This window comes from Populus euphratica, unplaced genomic scaffold (assembly GCF_000495115.2).
Source record: "Populus euphratica unplaced genomic scaffold, PopEup_1.0 scaffold521.1, whole genome shotgun sequence".
In the NCBI taxonomy this organism is placed as follows: Eukaryota; Viridiplantae; Streptophyta; class Magnoliopsida; order Malpighiales; family Salicaceae; genus Populus; species Populus euphratica.
The window spans coordinates 203,652-223,466 of NW_011500178.1; the positions used below are offsets into that span (position 1 = coordinate 203,652).

Genomic DNA, 19,815 nt, shown 5'->3' on the forward strand with positions numbered 1-19,815 from the left:
TTAAGGAGTTATTGATACTTCGAGTGCAAAATGATGAAATAAAACCTTGATAAAAATGCACTTTTAAGTACTAATCAACGTGACTCTAAATGTCAACAATCTTTCCACTTTTATTTTTATGTTGACCGAGTCAATAAGGGTTAACTCTTTTGACTTGTGACCCAATCCTTATTCCTGGTTGATCCTAAAATTAGGTTTTAAAATTATAATAATAAACACTTTTATTTTTACGCTGATTTGGTTCAACCTGACCTATGATCTGGGCCTCGACTGATGACTTGAGCTTTGTCTATGATTGACTCTCGAGTTAAGTTTTAAAATTATGATAATAACTAGTTTTATCCTTACATGTCTTAGTTGAATAATTTTGGAATTAAGAGTTTTTTATAAGGATATTTTAGAAATAAAAAATAAAAACATTATCTTTAGAAACTTGTCTAACATAAATTCACTCTAAAATTATTTAAAAATATATTTATTTTATGTATATGTTTCTTTAACCAATCACATTTTTGCTTTCGCTATCTTCATTTTTTCTATCTCAAGACAATCACTATCTAAAAAGTTAATTTATTTTTTTCTTTTAAACTATCATTCATTCTCTCTTTCTTACACAAAATTAGTTTCTAGTAACATGAATTAATAATTTAAATTATATTTAAATTAAAATTTGATTTAAAATCTAATGAATCTTATCATTATACAATTTTACAACACTTCAAATCCATTTGATATTATATAGTAGTTATTGTTTTTTAAAGTATTTATTATTTGAAAATGTATTAAAATAATATTTTTTTAAAATTTATTTTTAATATAAACATATTAATCTAAAAATATTAAGGTATTAATTTTTAAAAAATAAAATTTAATTTTTTTCAAAAATATTTTTATATCGCAAGAACTCACTATTGCTTCATCTATCTACCATTTTTTTTACATGCTTAATACTTTATTTATTAATAATTAACCTCTTACCATTTCATCTCTTAGCAATTAACCTCTAATTTTTAATCTTGAAACCAAATTTATCATTGTGTAAAATTATAATGACGGCATGACATGTGAAGATTAATAACTAGTTTTAGTTTTCTTATTTGATATTACAAATATTCTTGAATTAAATGATACGTATAATTAAGATTAAATTCTATTCTGGAAGATTTTAAAAACATACCTCCTGCAACCTCCTCTTATGTATTCACATGAATTTAATAAATTCTACCAAGGCTAATTTTAAGGTGTATAAATCTGAGAACGAAGGAATTTTTTTAACTACGGGTTCAAGATGAAAACGACGTCACTAGGACCCTGAACGAAACGCGGAAGCCTCCGTCGTTTCTGTCATAGCATTTCCTCCGTTTTAACTCTCTCAATCGCGCTCTCTCACTGCACAAATGGACTCTTACACTCCTTTACTCCAGAAAACACGGGTTCCACAACCCTCGCTCCAAAAATTCGCGGTGATTACAATCTTCTCGAAGTTACGATCCGCGCCGAGTTACCTCGACCCGGATTCCGAACCTGGTAGAGAAGCTATCTCTCAATGCCTCCGTTCCGCTTCTCCACCCGTCGTCGACCAGTCTGTACGCGAGCTCTGTCGCCTCCTATTGGACTCCAGATTGGACCTCTCCCGAACTTTGCTGGAGCTCCAGTCTGCACTCGAAGGGTCCGACCCAAAATTTGTTGGTTTATTTGTTAAAGCTCTTGGATTTGTCGTTCGGGTCGGGTTTCAAAGGAATCATGGGTCGTGGCATTTTCCTTCTATTGAGAATCACCCCTTTGTTATGGTTTGTTAACTTAATTGGATTTTATAAGTTCCTAATTTCGAGGATCACATTTTAATGGACTATTATTATTATTATTAATTTTTTTTGTGGCTAATTTGAGGTTTATTGTGTTTGATTAAAGTGTAAATTCAATAATATTGAGTTATGGATTGCAGATTTTGTCATCAAGAACTGAGGTTCAGTCTGAATTGGTTCAGCAAGTCTTACTATTTCTCGGACAGGATAGAAGATTGGGAATGGTGGAAATTTGTGAATTCTTGAGACCCTTTTTGAATTTTTCGATTCTACGAGTGCCCTTTTCGAATTCTTCGTCATCTTTGTTTGCAAGGCAGTTGATATCATCAATGGCTTCGTTTTGTTGTTCTTTCCCTGATGAGGCGATTCCGGTTTTAAAGCTACTGATAGGTTGCCTTAAGCATGCGTCACATAAGAATTCAGATGTCAGTATGCTTGCTTAGTAATTGTTTCTTTTACCTTTTCTTTTATTCAGATGGAGCTATACTCTCACGTTGCTTAACTGATTGATTTAACTGGAGCATAGATAATAAATTTAACTGGTTCATACTTCAATGCAAGCTCATAGCTATTAATTCGAATTTCTTGATGATGTACAGGAGCTTAAGAACTCATATTATTTTCTGGAATCCATAGTTGATGCATATACGGTCGTTTTGAGACACTTGGTTGGAACTGGACTGGTATGCTTCTCAATGCAGCATCAGCACAATCTGTTGTCTCATTTGTGCTTTATGGAAGTTTTTTTTTGGGACATGGAACTATTATAATTTTGCGTGGAGCTTGTCTGTCTTAACTTGCTGATTTTATGGAAGTTTTTTTTTGGACATGGAACTATTATAATTTTGCGTGGAGCTTGTCTGCCATAACTTGCTGTTAATTGTTATCTTCTCCACGTTCACAGCTGGTTACTGAGGCTCAACTGTTTGGTGTGGAACTGTCAGATGCTATTCTTTCATTATTGACGTGTCATCATGGGCATGCTGGTAGTAGTGAACCAATTATTGAACTAGTGAAGCGGCTGTTTATTGCCCAGAAAAATCTTTCTTTGCAATATATGCCTGAAATATCATCAAAACTGCTATCCTTATTTGTTGTCCTGATTCAATCTGATCTTGAATACGAACAGCTCTCTTTATTGAAACTCCTGAACTTCCTTTTAAAATGGAAGAGTGAAAAGGGTATGTTTCCTGACTCTCATTTTGCTGGCATGAATTAATGATTGTCTATCTATTACAAGCCCATTAGTTAAATCGTAATCTTCTTGTGCAAGCTTCTTGGTTAATTGGAAATTGTTCTGATGCAAATTCTGTATTTATGACGTTACACAATATAGTATTCTCTTAATACTTTTGGATGCCATATGATCATTTAAGTTGCCTTAGAGTTATCTGTCTATTAAAAGTTTTATGCTAGGCATAGTTTCTCCTTTCATCTCCAGTTAGTTTGCATCCTTGTTTTGTGCAATGCTTCCTTTGCATTTTGCGTTTTGCATCATTAAGAATGACTGGTTTCTCACTGTTATATTTTTTTAATTTTATTTTTGATTTTTTTGTATTTTTTCCTTTTTTTGTGTGGGGACCCAAAAATGGGTTACAACAGCAATTATTAGTTAGAAAATGAAAACTCACTGTTTGACATTGTCTTAATCTCACTTCCAAGCCTTTTTCAGGCACTTGATTCTGCTTTAATGTTCTTATCATTGTGTATAGTTGCCTTTTTTTCATCCACTGTTAACCTTCTTGCAATATAAGTTTACTTATTTATTTATTTTTCAGAATATGAGGTCGATAGAGTCAAATGTGCTATGAGCGAAGAGCTTTTGTTCACATTTCCTGTCATCAACCTATTATCATCTACATCTAGATCTATTAAGGGGGAAGCAGCAGAATTGCTTGTGACGCTGGAAAAGGTCCTAGTAGAACTGTCAAAAGCACCAAAGGCTGGACTAGCCACAGAAGGGGGATTTCCCCCTATCAGCTCTCTAGGATCCATTGCTTATAGGCTTTTGCGATGCTTGTGGTTTCAGGTTCAATGTTACTCTGATTATTGTGTTAAGAGTGGGGAATTTTTTGTTTGTTTAATACTTGTTACAATTGTAAGTATTGGGATATGGTTTGTGTTTTTCATTTGTTATTCTCACCCCTAACCTGGAAAAGAAAAGGAAAGACAATATTGTTCATTGTTGGGTTCCATTTCACATTTTTGTTCTCAAATGAGAGAAATATGATAGTCCTATTAACAAGCTCATTTAAGATGCCATTATGCTTTATGTAGGAGAGGAAGAGGATAAGGCAGTAATGTTGGGACTCTAGAAGTGCCATTTTTGCATCAGATAAAGTAGAATGGTGCAATAGTATTCCTGTGGTCCATTTAGTTGAAATCAAGGCTTAGTGTGTCAAGTTGTTGGAAATGTGCTATTTTGACTGGCATATGATGATTGAGATCTTGTAAGATTCTGTCTGTTCTGTTTTCCAGGACCAGTTTTTACTGCCCACTTCCTTCCTGAATTTTGCTTCCAGTGGCAAAACTGATGTCAAAGTAATGCACCAGAAACCGAGACATTGGGCTTCTCAGTTAAGAGAATACATTTTGTCGATTGTAGACAGAAGAAAATCCTCCCTATCTGTTTCTCAGTCTCAAGAATGTTTCACAAGGGGTAAGATAGAATAACACCAATGAATTATGTTTGGTTCATTCTTCTTGGTATCCTATTGTTTCAGAAAAATTGCTTTAAAGTTGTTGTGCTTTAAAATCATGTTCACTTTATACCCACTTTATTATCTTGCAGAACTGCCCCCTTTACTTGGTGCGATTACTGGTGTTTTGGTGATGCACCGATCATTTGGAGATATGGCAATTGATTTGCTGGGTGCTATTGGCATTGTGGACCCCAAACAGGGAGTGCCACTGCTGCTAGCAATTCTATTTTACAGTAACATCTTCACCAGTAAAGACATTAGTTACCAGTATATATTGGTGAGTTTTCTTTTCTTACCTTGCTTCACGTCTAATTTTAGTTGATACAAAAGTGTATCCAGCTCTCCCTTTGATGTCTTTCACAGTACGATTTTTGATACTTTCAGCCAAAACTTCTGGCATTACTTCCATCACTTGCTTCACATTCTGTGATGATCCCCCTCATAATTCAGACAATCTTGCCAATGCTTCAGAAAGATGGAAAACCGTATGTTCTCTACAACTCATGATGTTTGTCTTTTCTCTTATCCTTCCTTGTTTAGTGCGTTTTATGTTTTTGAAGAATTTCAGTGAGCTGTCCTGGTGATATTGTGTATTGTGGTGATCATAGCTATGCCATGAAGGGATGGGAGATACATGCTATGGACAATTATAACATTTTTTCTCAGGTGGAACAGGATAGTGAGAAAGGGTAGAAACAATAGCCATGTCCATATTTGTCCTCGGATATATAGGACATGCCAGCTTGAATTGTCATTTTAGTGTGGTTCACATTAGCCCACTGATTTGGTTTTAATATGTTCTAACAGTTCTAATAGGCTTGTTTTCCTTTCCGAAACATGTATTGCTTCTCTTATGGTTGACTGATTTTGCAAATAATGTGACCATGGACACTTGTGATGAGCAACCACCATCATAAGATGACCTGATAATTAAACTGACTTTATAATTAAAATTTTCACCAAGTGCTTAAATTGGATTACACATACAATAAGTTCGGTATAATTGCATGCTCCAAATTTTCTACACCTATACAAGGCAGTGGGTATGAGAAAAACCTGATGAGTTTTCCCAGATAACTAACCATTTGGTACCTGATGGCTTGCCTGACCAATTATGGGGTTCTATTTTTCGGCTCAGTTGGCTCTTTTGGCTATTTGAAGAGTCGTAATAGGATCTATTAGGTCAGGACTTTGCATAGCAAGTGGTTTCTTTTATTGTCTGTCTAATAATTTTCTTTCAGTACTTTTAAATACCAATGGTCTTGAACTATTTTCATTCCTCTGAATTGCACTTGATGCATTTTAAATTCCAACCTATGCTATGTGCCTAAATCTGGTAGTTGAGTCAGTGTCTGACTCTATTGAAAATTGTTTGTCTTACTACTGTTTAGTTGGCTCAATCATCCAATTCTAACTGTCCTAGACACCATTTGTTGTGCTCATTCAGTGGGTAATAGTGAGTAATCATGTCTCTAGACAGCTTAACAGATTTCATGGGCACTCAGCATGAATGGCTGTATGAATAGTGAAGTTGTTGTCATTGATATAATGAGAACCACATATAGAATGCTTAAACACATATTTCATCTTCCAACTTTCCATTTGGGGATGTTTCATTCTTATACTTTTATGATGGGCTGCAAGTGTCTAAACTCATTTTGTTCCCCTTGTTTTGTTACTGAGCCAAAACTCTGTCACTAGAAATGTTGATCTGTCAACATTAATTATTAGTTAATAAGCCGTTCAGTTTGGCTGACTGAATTACCAGGTGCATGAAGTTGACAGAGACCACATGGCAAACTTGTGATCCCTCTTTAAAAGTAAAAAAAATGGACAAAGTGTTGATAAGCATTTGTGCTCAACAAATGGACAAAAATGTTCTCTAAGCCCATATGAATGCTCTATCCAAATCATACAAAGCAGACAATAGTGTGATTCTATCTTCCTCAAATTTCCAACCCCACCTGTTTACAATAAAAGCCTTTCATGGTAGAATCCTAGACCAGCAAAAAAAATAAAACAACCCAAATCCTCAAATAAGCAACTGAAATTGTATGTGAAATTATCAGCAATTCAAGCAAAGAACTTAAGCTATCCACATTGTGGCTGCTAAAGATGAAGTATCAGAGGAAAATTAAAACCCTTATTTTTTTAACAGAATATCAAATCTAATATAGTAACAGAACTATGAGAAACAAAATTTTGAAGATTTTACCAAAAGAGAGAAGGAAAAAAAAAAAAAACTATATCCTAAACATGTATTATGGGTTTTGAAGTTCAAGAACTGAATGGGCCTGAGCTTGATTTATGCTTCACAACTGCAAATTTAGGTGTTTGCTGAGTTAGAGGCAAGCAATGTTGATGAACTCATTGGTGTAGTCATTGGTGCTGGCATGGATGATGGTTTTTTTTATAGGCTTTGGTGGTTTGGGTGTAGTTGATTCCTAGGAAAGCTGTTGATTTTCCAAGAAAGTTGGAATTTGAACAGATATATGAAAGACATTATAGTCAAGATGCCATCTGTATGTGACTCTAACTGAAACTTGTTGGTTATGGTCAATAGTCAGTCTTCAACTTTCATAGTTTATAGTTGGACTTTGGTGAATGGCATCCACCAAGACAAATTCAGGGACCTAATAAATGCAAATGAAGCATAAGATTGAAACTGCCAATTCTAATAGTTCATGGATGAAATATGCAATTAAACCTTTAAAGTCTTATCATTTACTGGTGACCTCTAAAACTTTTTTAACTTGTTACATAATCCCTGTTGTCCTTTCTCCATATCTGTATTTTTTTAACTGCAACCTATGTGTCATATTCAGTGTGTTGTATGCCACCGGCGCTCGTTTGCTTTGTCAGACCTGGGCAATCAATGACCGTGCCTTTGGGAGTTTGCAAGTAAGATTCTTCTGCTTCCACTCTGCTGAATTGCAAATAACGATTCATTTTAGTTGTTTAGGAAAGCAGAAACAAACATACAACAAAAATTTGAAATAATCAATGAAAGTTGAGATGTGCAGAACTATTTGATAGAAGAAAGTTTGAAAAATTCTTTTTTGATCCCAGTAAAGATTGTTTAATATGTGTTCGTGTAGTGCAATTAGATGCAAATTCTGTTCCATTTGGAGGCTTGTGTAAAGAATGTTGAGGATGAAGTGGGACTAGCATGTTGTTCAAAAAGAGAAGATAATTTCTATTTATTTGTGTCAAAATTAATATAGCCATTCGGCCTCATTATGTAGGACCTGAGAAAGGATTCTGGAAGGAGGGGAGGGAAGAAAGGAGAGAGAGGGAGGAAGAAAAAGGGGGAGATGAATCTTGGAAGAATGGCAGTAGGCAGAGAACAATTCTAATTTTATTATCAATTCAACAAGAAACCCTAAACCAAGAAAGATATGCTTTTTGTTAAAGAATTAAACTATAGAACCATAAAAGAAAACGGGAATTGGAATAAAATTTCTAACCAAAAAAGTTATAGTTAATATTAGTTATTACAATAACATAAAACAAGTAGATTCACTAAATGAGAAACATTTGAAGTAAAATAAAATCCCTAATTTTCCCAAGATTAGTTATTTTGGGAAAACTCAAACTGCAACACCATTCTCCCTTTGTTAGAAAAAACTCAACCTTGTGTTTCAAAGTGTTGTGGTAAGAATCTGCATTTTCTATGCTTTCTCTATAACTTGAAGTTGCACTCCTGGCCTTGATACATGCATTTTTACTTGCCTTAAACGTCACCATTCAAGGCTTTTTTTTTTTGGAATGATTAATTAATTTCTTGAACATCCTGTCTACTTGAATAATGAAGTAAAGCTTTCAAACATACTGTCCACATTCTGCCTGTACAAAATCTACTACTGGAACTTTTTGTTATTCTGCAATTCTTAGTTTCTTAGTTGCTGCTATTTCTAATCATGGAATGATGGAACTAGTGTTTCTTCTACTGCTTTTGTTTTGAGCTTGTTAATACAAACTTGAAGTATAGTGATTGCCTGGTCTAAAGATTCTTGGATGTTGTTAAGTGTAGTTACAGACTTCAGGAGGCATTTTTTGATCTAAAGCTTTCATAGAGCTCCTTCTCACAATTTCTTGGATTTTATCTGCTCCTTTTGTCCTGAAGGTATAGAAGGGTGGATGACTGTTTAGAATGTTCATGACTGATGAAAGTCACAGGCACTAAAACTGAATGGCCATTGTACAACAATTATTGTGAATATTGCTGCCATAAAGAAAAGATTCTGGCTGAAATGGCACTCCAGCCTTTGTCAATACTGAAGATGAATAAAGGCTATTCAAACAGGAAATATAACAAAATAAAATTTATAACTAATACTATATATCATGATAACCTCAAATGTCTAGACTCCCTAAACAAGTACCAAGTACGAACTAAATTATCTACTTTTCTATGGTAAATTAACAGAAGTCATTCATCCATGCTAAACAGATTTTCCTGTCCATGAGTTTGTTTCATTCTCAAATTCTATTGCAATATTACTATGCTTTGATACTAACATGCTAGTTGACTTTTAGGCAATATTGCTTCCGAAGGGGCTCACTGAATTCAAGCATGAGAGAAACATCTTAATAAGTTTGGCTGCCTCCATTCGGGACATTTGCAGAAAGAACCCTGATAGGGGGGTGGATCTTATCTTATCTGTTTCGGTATGTGTGAAGCCATAGCTCCTCTATTTTCTAATGTCTCGAGTTTACACAATTTAATAGGGTCTCATTCATCTAAACTAACAGGCTTGCATTGAGAGCCAAGATCATATTATTAAAGCTCTTGGATTTCAGAGCCTTGCACATCTATGTGAAGCTGATGTAATTGGTAATCCTCCTCCTGCTTTAAAATCCAATCCTTTTCCTTTTCCAATTTATATCTTAAACATTTCTAGGTTTGAAAATGTTACTTTTGCCTCTTCCGTTTTGTCTGAAAAATTGCATCATATTTCTTGAGAACATTCTTTATGTTTTTTATCCAAATTTGTCTTGCAAGTTCAAGCATGTAATGGCGTACTCATTTTGATTTCTAGTTATCTGATGTTAAAGACCATCATAAATGATGACATGTAATTGCTAGAATTTAATGTCAAGGTTTTTGCAGCTTTGGCCAGAATGGAGGTGCCTTATGCTTGCTTAGTGAACCTGCAGCTCCTCTGCAGAAAGTTTAGGAACGACCCCTGAGATTCTTTATCTCGAAGTTTTAACTCTTAATAAGATGGATTTTTATCCACCCTTCTTTTTTTTCCCACCTCTTCTATTTTTTACTGGACAGATATTCTCAATTTCATTTATTATGATCATAAATTAATGCTGTAGATTTTTGTATTAGTATCCTTACCTTGACTTCAGTGGTAGTTATTATTTCAGAACATATTTGAGCATTTCTATTAAGTCATAGTTTGAATGATATGTGTTTTTTGGAAAAATGCTAAATCCATGCTTGTATGCGGCCTGAAAATTTGAATGCTAAGTTTAACCACAAATACTTCAATTATTGTCAGCAGGATAATGTGTGTTTTCTTACCCATATATTTCAATTGTATGTCTTCCAGCGATTATGTTCATGATAAGTTAAAATTGCACTAGTTATCATTATGTTATGTTCTTAACTACAGTGGAATAAATTTTCTTTTTAGATTTTTATACTGCCTGGGATGTCATTGATAAGCATGCGGTAGACTACACCACAGACCCAGTTCTTGCACAAAGGTAATGTGTGCTGGTTTTGATTGCTATTTAAATTTGTGCCTCCATTTGGCAATCCTGATTATATAACCAATATAGATCATACCAAAAGAAAGGTGAGGCTAGGTGACTTTAGATTGCTAAAGGATTGCCTACCTTTAGCTGTCCAGGTATCGTATCCTTCTGTAAAAGGGGGACATTTTACCCTGGTCAGGAGGCAGTATTACCCAGTGGTCAAATAAGAGCCTTTCTTAACATTTTTCTTCCTGTTTGGAAAATTGCACCCTAAAACATTCCCCATTTGTTCTCCTTTTTTAAATTTATATTGCTCCTTTTTTTTCATTAACTTTAGTGCAACAATAATCAGTTTTGTTGATTTACCTTGAGGACAACATTCTTAGTTGCACCTGATATTTCTGTCAAATCTTTGTACCTAAGCCATTTAGCCGTAACTTTTTCATCCTTTCTTTCAATTGATATATTAACATATACCAAATGACTTCTTGCCATTGACAGCATATGCCTCCTTCTGAGATGGGGTGCAATGGATGCTGAAGCATATTCAGAAGCTTCAAGGAATGTCTTGCAAATTTTATGGGGTATTGGAACTGCTGTACATGTCAATCAAGCACTTGAGTGGGCAAGGGCAAGGATCTTTGCCTTTGAGGCCCTGAGCCAATATGAGGTAAATTGTGTGAGATGCTTATTATTGAAAGTTATATAAAATCATTGTAAAATTTTATTGTTTTCAAAATCTTCTGTCTTGATAATTTTACTTTGACAAAATGTACTATAGTTAGTCCCGGTACTCATCTATTTTGCTGCTAACCATGTTTGGTTTCTTGCATCCTCACATCATATGCTCCAGTTAAAACAGATTCTCTGAATGACTTTATGCTTTACTAGGTTACACATATACAAATAGGAATTCCAGATTTTAAGAGGGTGAACATGGATTTGCTTTTATGTGAGACGAATCTTGATGTGCTCACGGCTATGGAAGGATTTCAAGTCAAGATCATAACTCATGAACATGTGTAAAGAACTCATCCACTTTTCTCTTTCACTTGCTGAAAACCATAAGATATTGAACCTTGATACTTTGGTTGTATTTGCTCCAGGAATCGTCGAAGGTTGGTGAAGGAGAAAAAAGTTGCTGGAAGTAAGATTGAGAAGTTGCTAAATGTATTTCCACAGGTTCTCGTCTCCTCAGGTATTATATATGCAATTGGGTTCTGATGTAGATCATGCTGCTTTCCATGTGAGTTTTGGTTTATTGTCTCTAATCCTCAACGCCCTCTGTCCAAAGCATTTTATGGCATCATGACACCTCAAGTGAGTGCGAGAATTGTCTGCCCTTGTTACAGGTCCTGATGCAGAATAAGTGGGAAAAAGAGTTGAAAGATATTGAGTGGACTTCGGAAATGTGAAAAGGAAAAATGAGATGAGAGGAATAATACAATGTAAAAGCTCTAGTAGAGAAGCCATATACGAGGTAGAAAAATGAAGTATTAGATTCATCATAAATGGATAATAGTGTTTGACAAATACAGGAATCTAGCAGACAAGGGTGGGAAAAGGAAAGAGAAAGTAAAATATAGAAAAATGAAGTATTAGAGTCATCATAGATGGATAATATTGTTTGACAAATACAGGCATCTAGCTGACAAGGGTGGTACAATATTAAGGGCGTTTTCCTAGTCACTTTAAACTTTCACTAATGGTGTAATTTTGTCATATCTGAGAAGGTGCTAGTTATAAGGTTTGAAATGTCTTTGTTTTTGCTATTATCTGGATTATTATGTAGTTTTATTCATTAAGGTTTTATTTTTAATTTGGTTATGACTCTTTAGGACTGACTTTGTGTTACATTTGTTGTAAACTTTGAGAGGGCCATTTGGTGAATGAAAAGGAGTCTTGAAAGGTCTTTTTATGTTTGTTTGTTTGGATTTCAAGAGCTCTAGTTTCTTGTCCTTCTATGATGGTTTAGCCTATTGAATGCTAGGTTATCTACTCCACCTCCTCATTTTATGTCGAGTTGTCTTGGAGTCTGTTCATTTCTTATGTGTGATCTGTACAGTAAATCAAATGAGCAATAAATTTGCAGGGATAAAAGGTAGTGCTGGGCAATTACCTGGGGCAGCTCTGTTATGCCTTTCCTTTACCCCTAAAGATGTGAACAGACAATGCTTGTCAAGAGTAAGAAATCATATGTTGAGTTCTTTTCTTGAGAATTTACTATGATATTTAAATCTATGTTACTTTCTCTCCCAGGTATCTGTAGATTTCCATTCTGGATATGAGAGTGCACTGGTGGAAATAGCTGCTTCTCTTCAATTATCAAGAAACATTTTCACTGCCCTTCTTTCATTGCAATCTTGGAAGTCCTTCATGCGGCGTTGGATAAGGGCAAATATTTCATCCCTTGATGCTAAAGCACCTTCTGTTTCATTAAATAAAACTTCTAAAGCTGCTACTGATATCCTGAAGGTTCACCTTTTCCTCTTCTAGCATTTGTGCCATAATATTTTATCTGCAGCAATTTTAAACAGATTCATGCCATGTGTAATATTTCTTCTACTGCATTATTTTCTTGCAGCGTGTGATGCGACTTGCTGAAGAGTCTATCCCAAGTTCTGCTGAAAATATTGCTCTGGCTATTGGTGCACTCTGTGTGGTAAGATATTGCTCTATAAATCTCACTCCAGATTTCACAATCTAACTACTTACTGATGTCTATACTTGGTTCGGTGCTTGGGATCATTGTACCAACCATAAGATCAATTTTATTTGCATATCCATGATATTTATGAGATGGAATGTAGAGACTGTGGAGTCAAATCTCAGCCCAGGCCGGCATTAATGTGGGAAATAGACAGTGATATTGAAAAAAAAGGAAAATGAAAATGCCATCCATGGCATCTGAACTGCAAATTTCCCTTAACCAAGTTATGAGGCTGGGTGAAAGTTTGGTGGTCAGTTAATTGGTTTCAGGTCCTGGCACAATCCTGCTATTTCATCTTATTCTATTAAAGGCCTCTTAACCAGTCATTCTGATTTTTGAGTAATGGTTTGGTTTTTTATTAAATAGAAATGCACTACCGTTCACATTTAAACTTCTTGTTTCACATGCTTTGTCAGTTAAATGGTTGGTTTTGCTGGCTACTGTCAGGTGTTGGCTCCATCTACCCATACTGTCAAATCAACTGCTTCAAAGTTTCTGCTAAACTGGTTGTTCCAGAATGAGCATGATCATCGCCAATGGTCAGCTGCAATATCTCTTGGATTGGTTTCAAGTTGTCTTCATGTAACTGATCACAAACAGAAATTTGAGAATATCACTGGACTTATAAAGGTATGAAGATCTGTGGTTTGGAACTGTGAACATTTTATTCCAGTCCATCTTGAAAAAGCTTTCAAAATGAGTGTTTTTGCATACGTAGGGTTTTTTTTTGGTGTTACTAACAGAGGGATTAATGAAGTATACTTCTGAAAATTATTATGAAAGGGATGAAGTTAGATTCTTTTGCAAAGGATTATACAAGTTATGTGGCATTTGTTATAAGACATTGCATGCTTTCAGGTTTTGCATGGCAGCAAAAGCATCCTTGTCAAAGGAGCTTGTGGGCTTGGCTTGGGCTTTGCATGCCAAGATCTTCTTACCAGGTTTGAAGCTGCTGATAATGTTGATTTGGATAAAGAAAAGTACAAGGCACAGGAGGTTGACTTATTAGGGAAGATTCTTAGGACATTACTTCTGATGACAAGCCAGCTCAGTAATGCTTCATATGATATTCTAGAAAGTCTTTCTCCATTTTTCGGCATGGGTGCTAATGATATGGAAATCAATTTGACATCTGATCAGTTGCTTGAGAGGTGTGATGACTTGGAGGAAGATCCTTGGGGTGTTGCTGGTATTGTCCTTGGCTTGGGGATCTCTTTCAATGCAATATATAGAGCTGGGGCACATGATGCTATGCTGAAGATAAAGGACTTGATTATATCATGGATCCCACATGTAAACTCTCTAGTAACAAACTCATCTTTTTCAAGTGAAGGAAGGGAGAAAGCTTTATCAGTAGGATCCTGTCTTGCACTTCCCAGTGTTGTGGCATTCTGCCGGAGAGTGGAAATGATCAATGATAATGAGCTGGATCAACTATTAAAGGGCTATCATGAGCTCATTTTTGAGTTATTATCTGTTAAAAAATCTGGTACTTTCCATCAGAGCTTGATGCTGGCATCATGCATTGGTGCGGGAAATCTTATCGCTTGCATTTTGAATGAAGGTGTGCACCCTCTTGAAGCTGAATTTGTAAAAGGTTTACTGGAGATGTTTAGAAAATGCTACTGTAGTTCTTTCCCTCCTATCATCCATCTGGGTGGTATGCTTGGAGTTGTTAATGCAATGGGAGCTGGTGCAGGGATTTTGGTTCATGCCCATCACTTCTCAGCCTCAATCAAGACTGCTTGTGAACAAAAGGTTCTTTCTTATATTTCTGTGTTTTTGGAAGAGTTACCCTCACAAAAATAGGGGTTTATGTTTTCAACACCATTCTTTGTTTTGGTTAACAGGAATCTTCTCATATTTTGGGCCCTTTACTTTCAAACCCTTTTTGTGAGCCACATTTGACAACATTGGTGCAAGAGATATTTCTCATCGCGCAAAATTCTGATGATCTTAAAATGCAACAAAATGCAGCTTGGGCAGTTTCATTCCTTCGAAATGGTTTGTGGTCAAAGGAACTTCTAAATGCTGAAAGCAATGATCAGACTGATGTTGTTGATAGCAAAACAAATTCTCACAATTTTCCTGAGGACAGTTTAGTTATGAAGCTGACTATATGGTTAATGCATCTAAATAACTCCGGGGTAGGTTTCTGTCTAAACGTTCCAGGTTACATGTTTATTGTAGTAATTTTATTCCTTTGTGGCTATCTTTATCTAATATGAGCTGTGATTTGTTTTATCTTCTCTTTTGCTAAACATGAATGTATGTATAGCTCTTTTAGTGAGAATGCATGCCTGTGATAAACATGGGGTTTATGCTGTATGTGTGTGTGAACACATCATGTTTATGTCAAAGGACTATTACAACCCAATAGCTTAAGCTATTAAATGAGGTTTCAAGATATGATTGATATAATTATTTAACACACCCTCTCAAGTGAAAGCTTTTTGGGCTTGAAACTTGCACATGCTTATGCTATCTTGTGATTAATTTTTATCAAATAAAATGAGGTGGTAAAATTCAAACTCATGATTGCTTAGTCAGCAATACTTTGATATCATGTCAAAGAATCATTTCAGTCTAATAGTTTAAGCTATTAAGTGAGATTTCAAGATATAATTTATATAATTCTCTAACAGTTTATACCTTAAGGTGTGTCTATAAGCATGTTTCTTGTAGTGTTTTTATACCTTAAGTTGTGTCTATAAGCATGTTTCTTGTAGTGTTTCTCTGTTGGTGATGAATGCTAAAACCAATTCTCAGATTATGTGTCTGCTTGTGTGCACGAATGTATTTATGTATGTGTGCAAGTAAATATCTTATTCACATTTTATTAAATTGGAATGCACTTAGCTAGTTGACCTTGCTATGTGGACGGATAAAGGTGAATGAAGGAGAGGGAAGTTTTCCACAGTGGCCCATGTTTTCTTGGTGGATGCACTAGTATGTTGTGCTGGTATGCAAGCTAAGATGGAGGATCCCCTAAGGATTTTTTGTTGTTTTATATTTGGAAAAAAATGCATTAATATTAGTTGGATATTAGGTATTTGTTTTCATATAGTTATTTTAAAAGGATGTTAGGATTTCTTTGGTGTCCTTGTATAAAGAATACAATATTATGTTTGGAGACCACTTTGGATGTTATTGAAATTAAAGCCTCCCAGCTCACTATTTCTTGATTTCCCCCCTCATCTCTCCTCTCTCTTTTTCTCTATCCTTGTTTGGCTTTAGGCTAAGGCAATGAATGTTTTCTAGTTTATTTTCAGAAAGAACTATGAACTATCACGCATGCTTCTGCTTCTCCCTGTTTATGCTGAAAGATTGTAGAATAATTGAAGTTTTGGCATAAGAAGTAGATGGACTCTAGTTCTTTGTGCATGTGTGGAGACATTTTAAACTTTGGAATGGAGATAGAACAATCAACTTTTGTCTGCTTATAACTTTGGGTTCTATCTATTCTAGTTTATGCATCAGGTGCTGGCAAATCTCTGCTATCACATTGTAGATTTGCAACACCAGCATAAGCAAATACATGCAGACTTATTAATGTTTTTGCCTTCTTCCACTACCTACTCGTTAGTCTTATCTTATTGCTTGCATATATTATTTTCTTCAGCTATTTTGTTCTTATTGAGAGATGCTTTTTGTGAATTCTTCTTTCAAATTTCTTGCTGTCTAATTTTCAGGCAGGGGCTATTGCACATGTGGGCACTGTTGTAACAGTTTTAAGATGCCTTTCCCGAGCTCCTAGATTGCCAACAGTGGATTGGGGATTGATCATTAGACGCTGCATGAGATATGAGGCTCAAGTGTCTGAGGTGTTGTTGCCAGATTCAGCTCTTAAGAGGGGAGCCCTTAGGGAGGAATGTGTACAATTCTCAATAGCTCATGCAAATCAATTAGATCCCCTCCTGACTTTCCTTGATGAGCTATCTGATTTGACGAGGTTCAGGACACTAGAGCTGAATCTGCAGTCATGTCTGCTCTTTCATCTTGCAGGCCTGATAAAAGTATTCTCAGGTTCCAGGCTAGAGAAACTGCTTGATGATATTGCTGAATACTTTTGCTCAGATATTTTATACCAAGGGTATAGCCCTGATCAGAAGGGCTCATTGAGAATCTCATGCTGGGTGGGTCTCTATCAGTGTCTAGAAGAAGCTGTCCTTAGCTCTGTAGAGTACATATCAAACCTTGACAAGTGCATAGAGGTGCTGTTTCACTTGTTGCCTGCATCAGAATCTGCTGCCTTCACAGGAGTGGATCTGCCAAATGCTGCAGAGGAATGGCGTGTGGCAGTTCAATGCTTGGCAAAGGCTCAAGGGGATTGGTTATTGGATTTCCTGCAGGTAAACACGGTCAATCATCTCTCTTTGGAGCATTTCTTTTCAGAAACTTCTCGTCTTTGTTTCTGCTTTGTGGATATTTAGCTCATATGCTATGAACTTGAATCATATCTAATGATAATTTTTTTGAAGAATATCAAGTTTCTACTGAATCATATTTAGTAATATGGGGAGTACTCTTTGGAACTCTTTCATGTATATTCAACAACTTAATTGGTTTGTAAATACTGAGCTGAACCCAAAATGGTTCAAAACATTATTTAGTCTTGTAGAGTTTATGTAGGAGCATTTGAATTTCCATTATGTTCTATTCTCAGAAAATTATGTTGCAATGTTTGCTTTGCAGGTTCCATTAGGGGATCTTGTGCAAGGAGGTAGCCTGTCAAATGAAGTCCTAAAGAAGATTCTAGCGAAAGTGAAGCTAGTTAGGATGGGTTCCATCCCATTAACCGAGCTTGGAAGATTAAAAGCTTATATGCTGAACTCTAAATCAAAGGGTTAGTTACTTTACTTGGAAAGAGCATGGTAGTTGAATAACTTGGAGCCAGTCTAATTATAAATATTGCTAATGTTGTTTCCATGCTTCCAAATTGGATTCAGTTTGCTGCATGTTTTGGTGGTTCTTGCTGTGGAATTTCTTGCTTAGAGTTGGTTTAATGCACCTCTTTTCAACAATACAGATATTTGGAATTTGCATGCTGAAGTGGTAGCAGCTTTGCAACATGCAGATGGAAGTGTCAAAAGACAGTGGCTTATTGATGCAGCGGAGATTAGTTGTGTCTCGAGCTATCCTTCCATAGTAAGCTTTTTTTTACACAATCAAAATGCATAGGTTACTGGTTCTGATTTCCCAACACAAGGCACCGGCATGGTAGCTATAGTCTAAGCAAAATATGGAATAGTAACCCTGTATGTATTTAGGAGGATACTTTGTTTACCTGCAGTCAGGGCAGGGGAGGGTGGTGGTGGTATAGTTGATCTGTGCAAGTAGTCTCGCTAATGTTACTTGTATGTAAATGCAGCTTAGAAAAATCCATCCCTCATTGGCAGTTGATATGATATGCTCCCGCTTCCGCTTCCACTTCCACTTCCATTCTTGTGTACATGTTTTTAAGAAGTTCAGCTCTCTTTAATTCGAACCCTTTCAAAATACATTTGTGTAGAAATTAGTGATTCCCATGCGTTGTTTTCTGCCATTGTGTCATCTGAATCATAAGGGGTAAAGGAACCTGTATTATTTCTCACCTTTAAAGTCCTTTTGTTTTTGTTTTTAATTCTTCATTGTGATAATGCTTTTGAATAAAAGGTCTTTACATTTCTTCTGCAGGCCTTAAAGTTTCTCGCTCTGCTATCTGGTAGCTGTTGCAAATATGGGTCTCTTCTGACTTTGGACCAGTTATCCGTGTTGAGTGATCTACCAGTTACCCTCCCTTCCCTTGTGACCGAACCTAGTTGGGAAGTTGTCGCGGAATCCATTGTTTCTACCCTTTGGACATCAACCGAACGCATATACTACTTGGTTACTGACAAAGGACCCCCTGACAATACAAATAGCACACAACCTATTGACGGAAGTGAAAAGGATATTGCCTCCTTTCTATTGCATGTGATGTATCATACCTGTACATGTTTAAAAGAGTATTTGCCTTTGGAGAAGCAGCTTAGGCTTGCCAATATGCTGGTCACTTGAGAGAGGGTCATAGCCTAACTTGCAGTCAATTAGGCTATATGATCTTTGCTTGCGGCATCTTTAACTATTCAGTCAGCATCTCTCACTTAACGAATCCCGTGTTTTTCAAAGCATTACTATTCCTGCGTGAAGCTTATCTCTAATTGGTTATCTTTTTCCAACTGGATCTTATTCCACAAGTCCTTTATGTGAGGCTAAAGGGCTAGAGTGCACAAGTTTCTGGGTTTCCATCAAAATGGCGACACAAGGGACTCATCTTTTCAGGTACCAGTCACCAATAGTTTATATGTAAATATATAGCTTTACTCAATGGTCAGTTGTTTCTAACCTTTATGTAACCTTGATGTCTGTCCTCTGTTTAAAGAATCTGTTTTAAATTCTTCGTGTTCAAGCTGTTCCAGCAACCACGGTTGTTTCTAAAACTGTCTTCAACATGGGAGGTAAAGAGTAATTGATGATTATGATGAGTCTTTATATTGAGGTTTTTTCTTGTTTTCTTCGTTTTTTGGATGGAAGGTTGAAACTCATTTAACAATCAAAACGTGATTACACAAGCCATTTCAGCTCGGTTGGAGGGCAGTTGATCCAGTCAACAAATCCGTTTAGGGACCGCCCAATCAGCAAATTCTGGCCTGTCTAGGTATATAGCCAACACTGTCCTTCCTCACCTTGTCATGGCCTCAGCAATTGTGGCCTTAATATCCCGAGGAATAACCCTGCCGTCATATCTATGAATTAAGCAAATATGGATAATGAGATTCGTGACATTGGGGTGGTAGAGATTAATAGAAGCAAGTAGGAAGCTATAGATTAATACATTACATTGAATTATGAGACCTAAATATAT

At 35.9% G+C, this 19,815-nt stretch overlaps 1 protein-coding gene across 2 annotated transcripts; it reads left to right on the forward strand.

Moving 5' to 3' along the window:
- The first annotated feature begins 1,373 nt into the window (after window positions 1-1,373).
- Window positions 1,374-19,442, forward strand: RST1 (ARM repeat superfamily protein). Of its 2 annotated transcripts, XM_011006838.1 has the most exons (25): window positions 1,374-1,790; window positions 1,946-2,230; window positions 2,405-2,488; window positions 2,710-2,986; window positions 3,584-3,834; window positions 4,284-4,464; window positions 4,597-4,784; window positions 4,892-4,992; window positions 7,333-7,408; window positions 9,047-9,178; window positions 9,263-9,344; window positions 10,156-10,228; window positions 10,721-10,889; window positions 11,111-11,241; window positions 11,326-11,417; window positions 12,312-12,403; window positions 12,479-12,694; window positions 12,804-12,881; window positions 13,377-13,559; window positions 13,788-14,687; window positions 14,780-15,076; window positions 16,622-17,281; window positions 17,625-17,775; window positions 17,959-18,077; window positions 18,606-19,442. In XM_011006838.1, the coding sequence occupies exons 1-25, from the start codon at window positions 1,398-1,400 to the stop codon at window positions 18,966-18,968; spliced, it is 5,574 nt and encodes a 1,857-aa protein (XP_011005140.1). In that variant the 5' UTR covers window positions 1,374-1,397; the 3' UTR covers window positions 18,969-19,442. The 2 variants fall into 2 exon arrangements, with proteins under 2 accessions (XP_011005140.1, XP_011005141.1); XM_011006839.1 differs by lacking the exons at window positions 1,374-1,790; window positions 1,946-2,230; window positions 2,710-2,986.
- The last annotated feature ends 373 nt before the right edge of the window (window positions 19,443-19,815 follow it).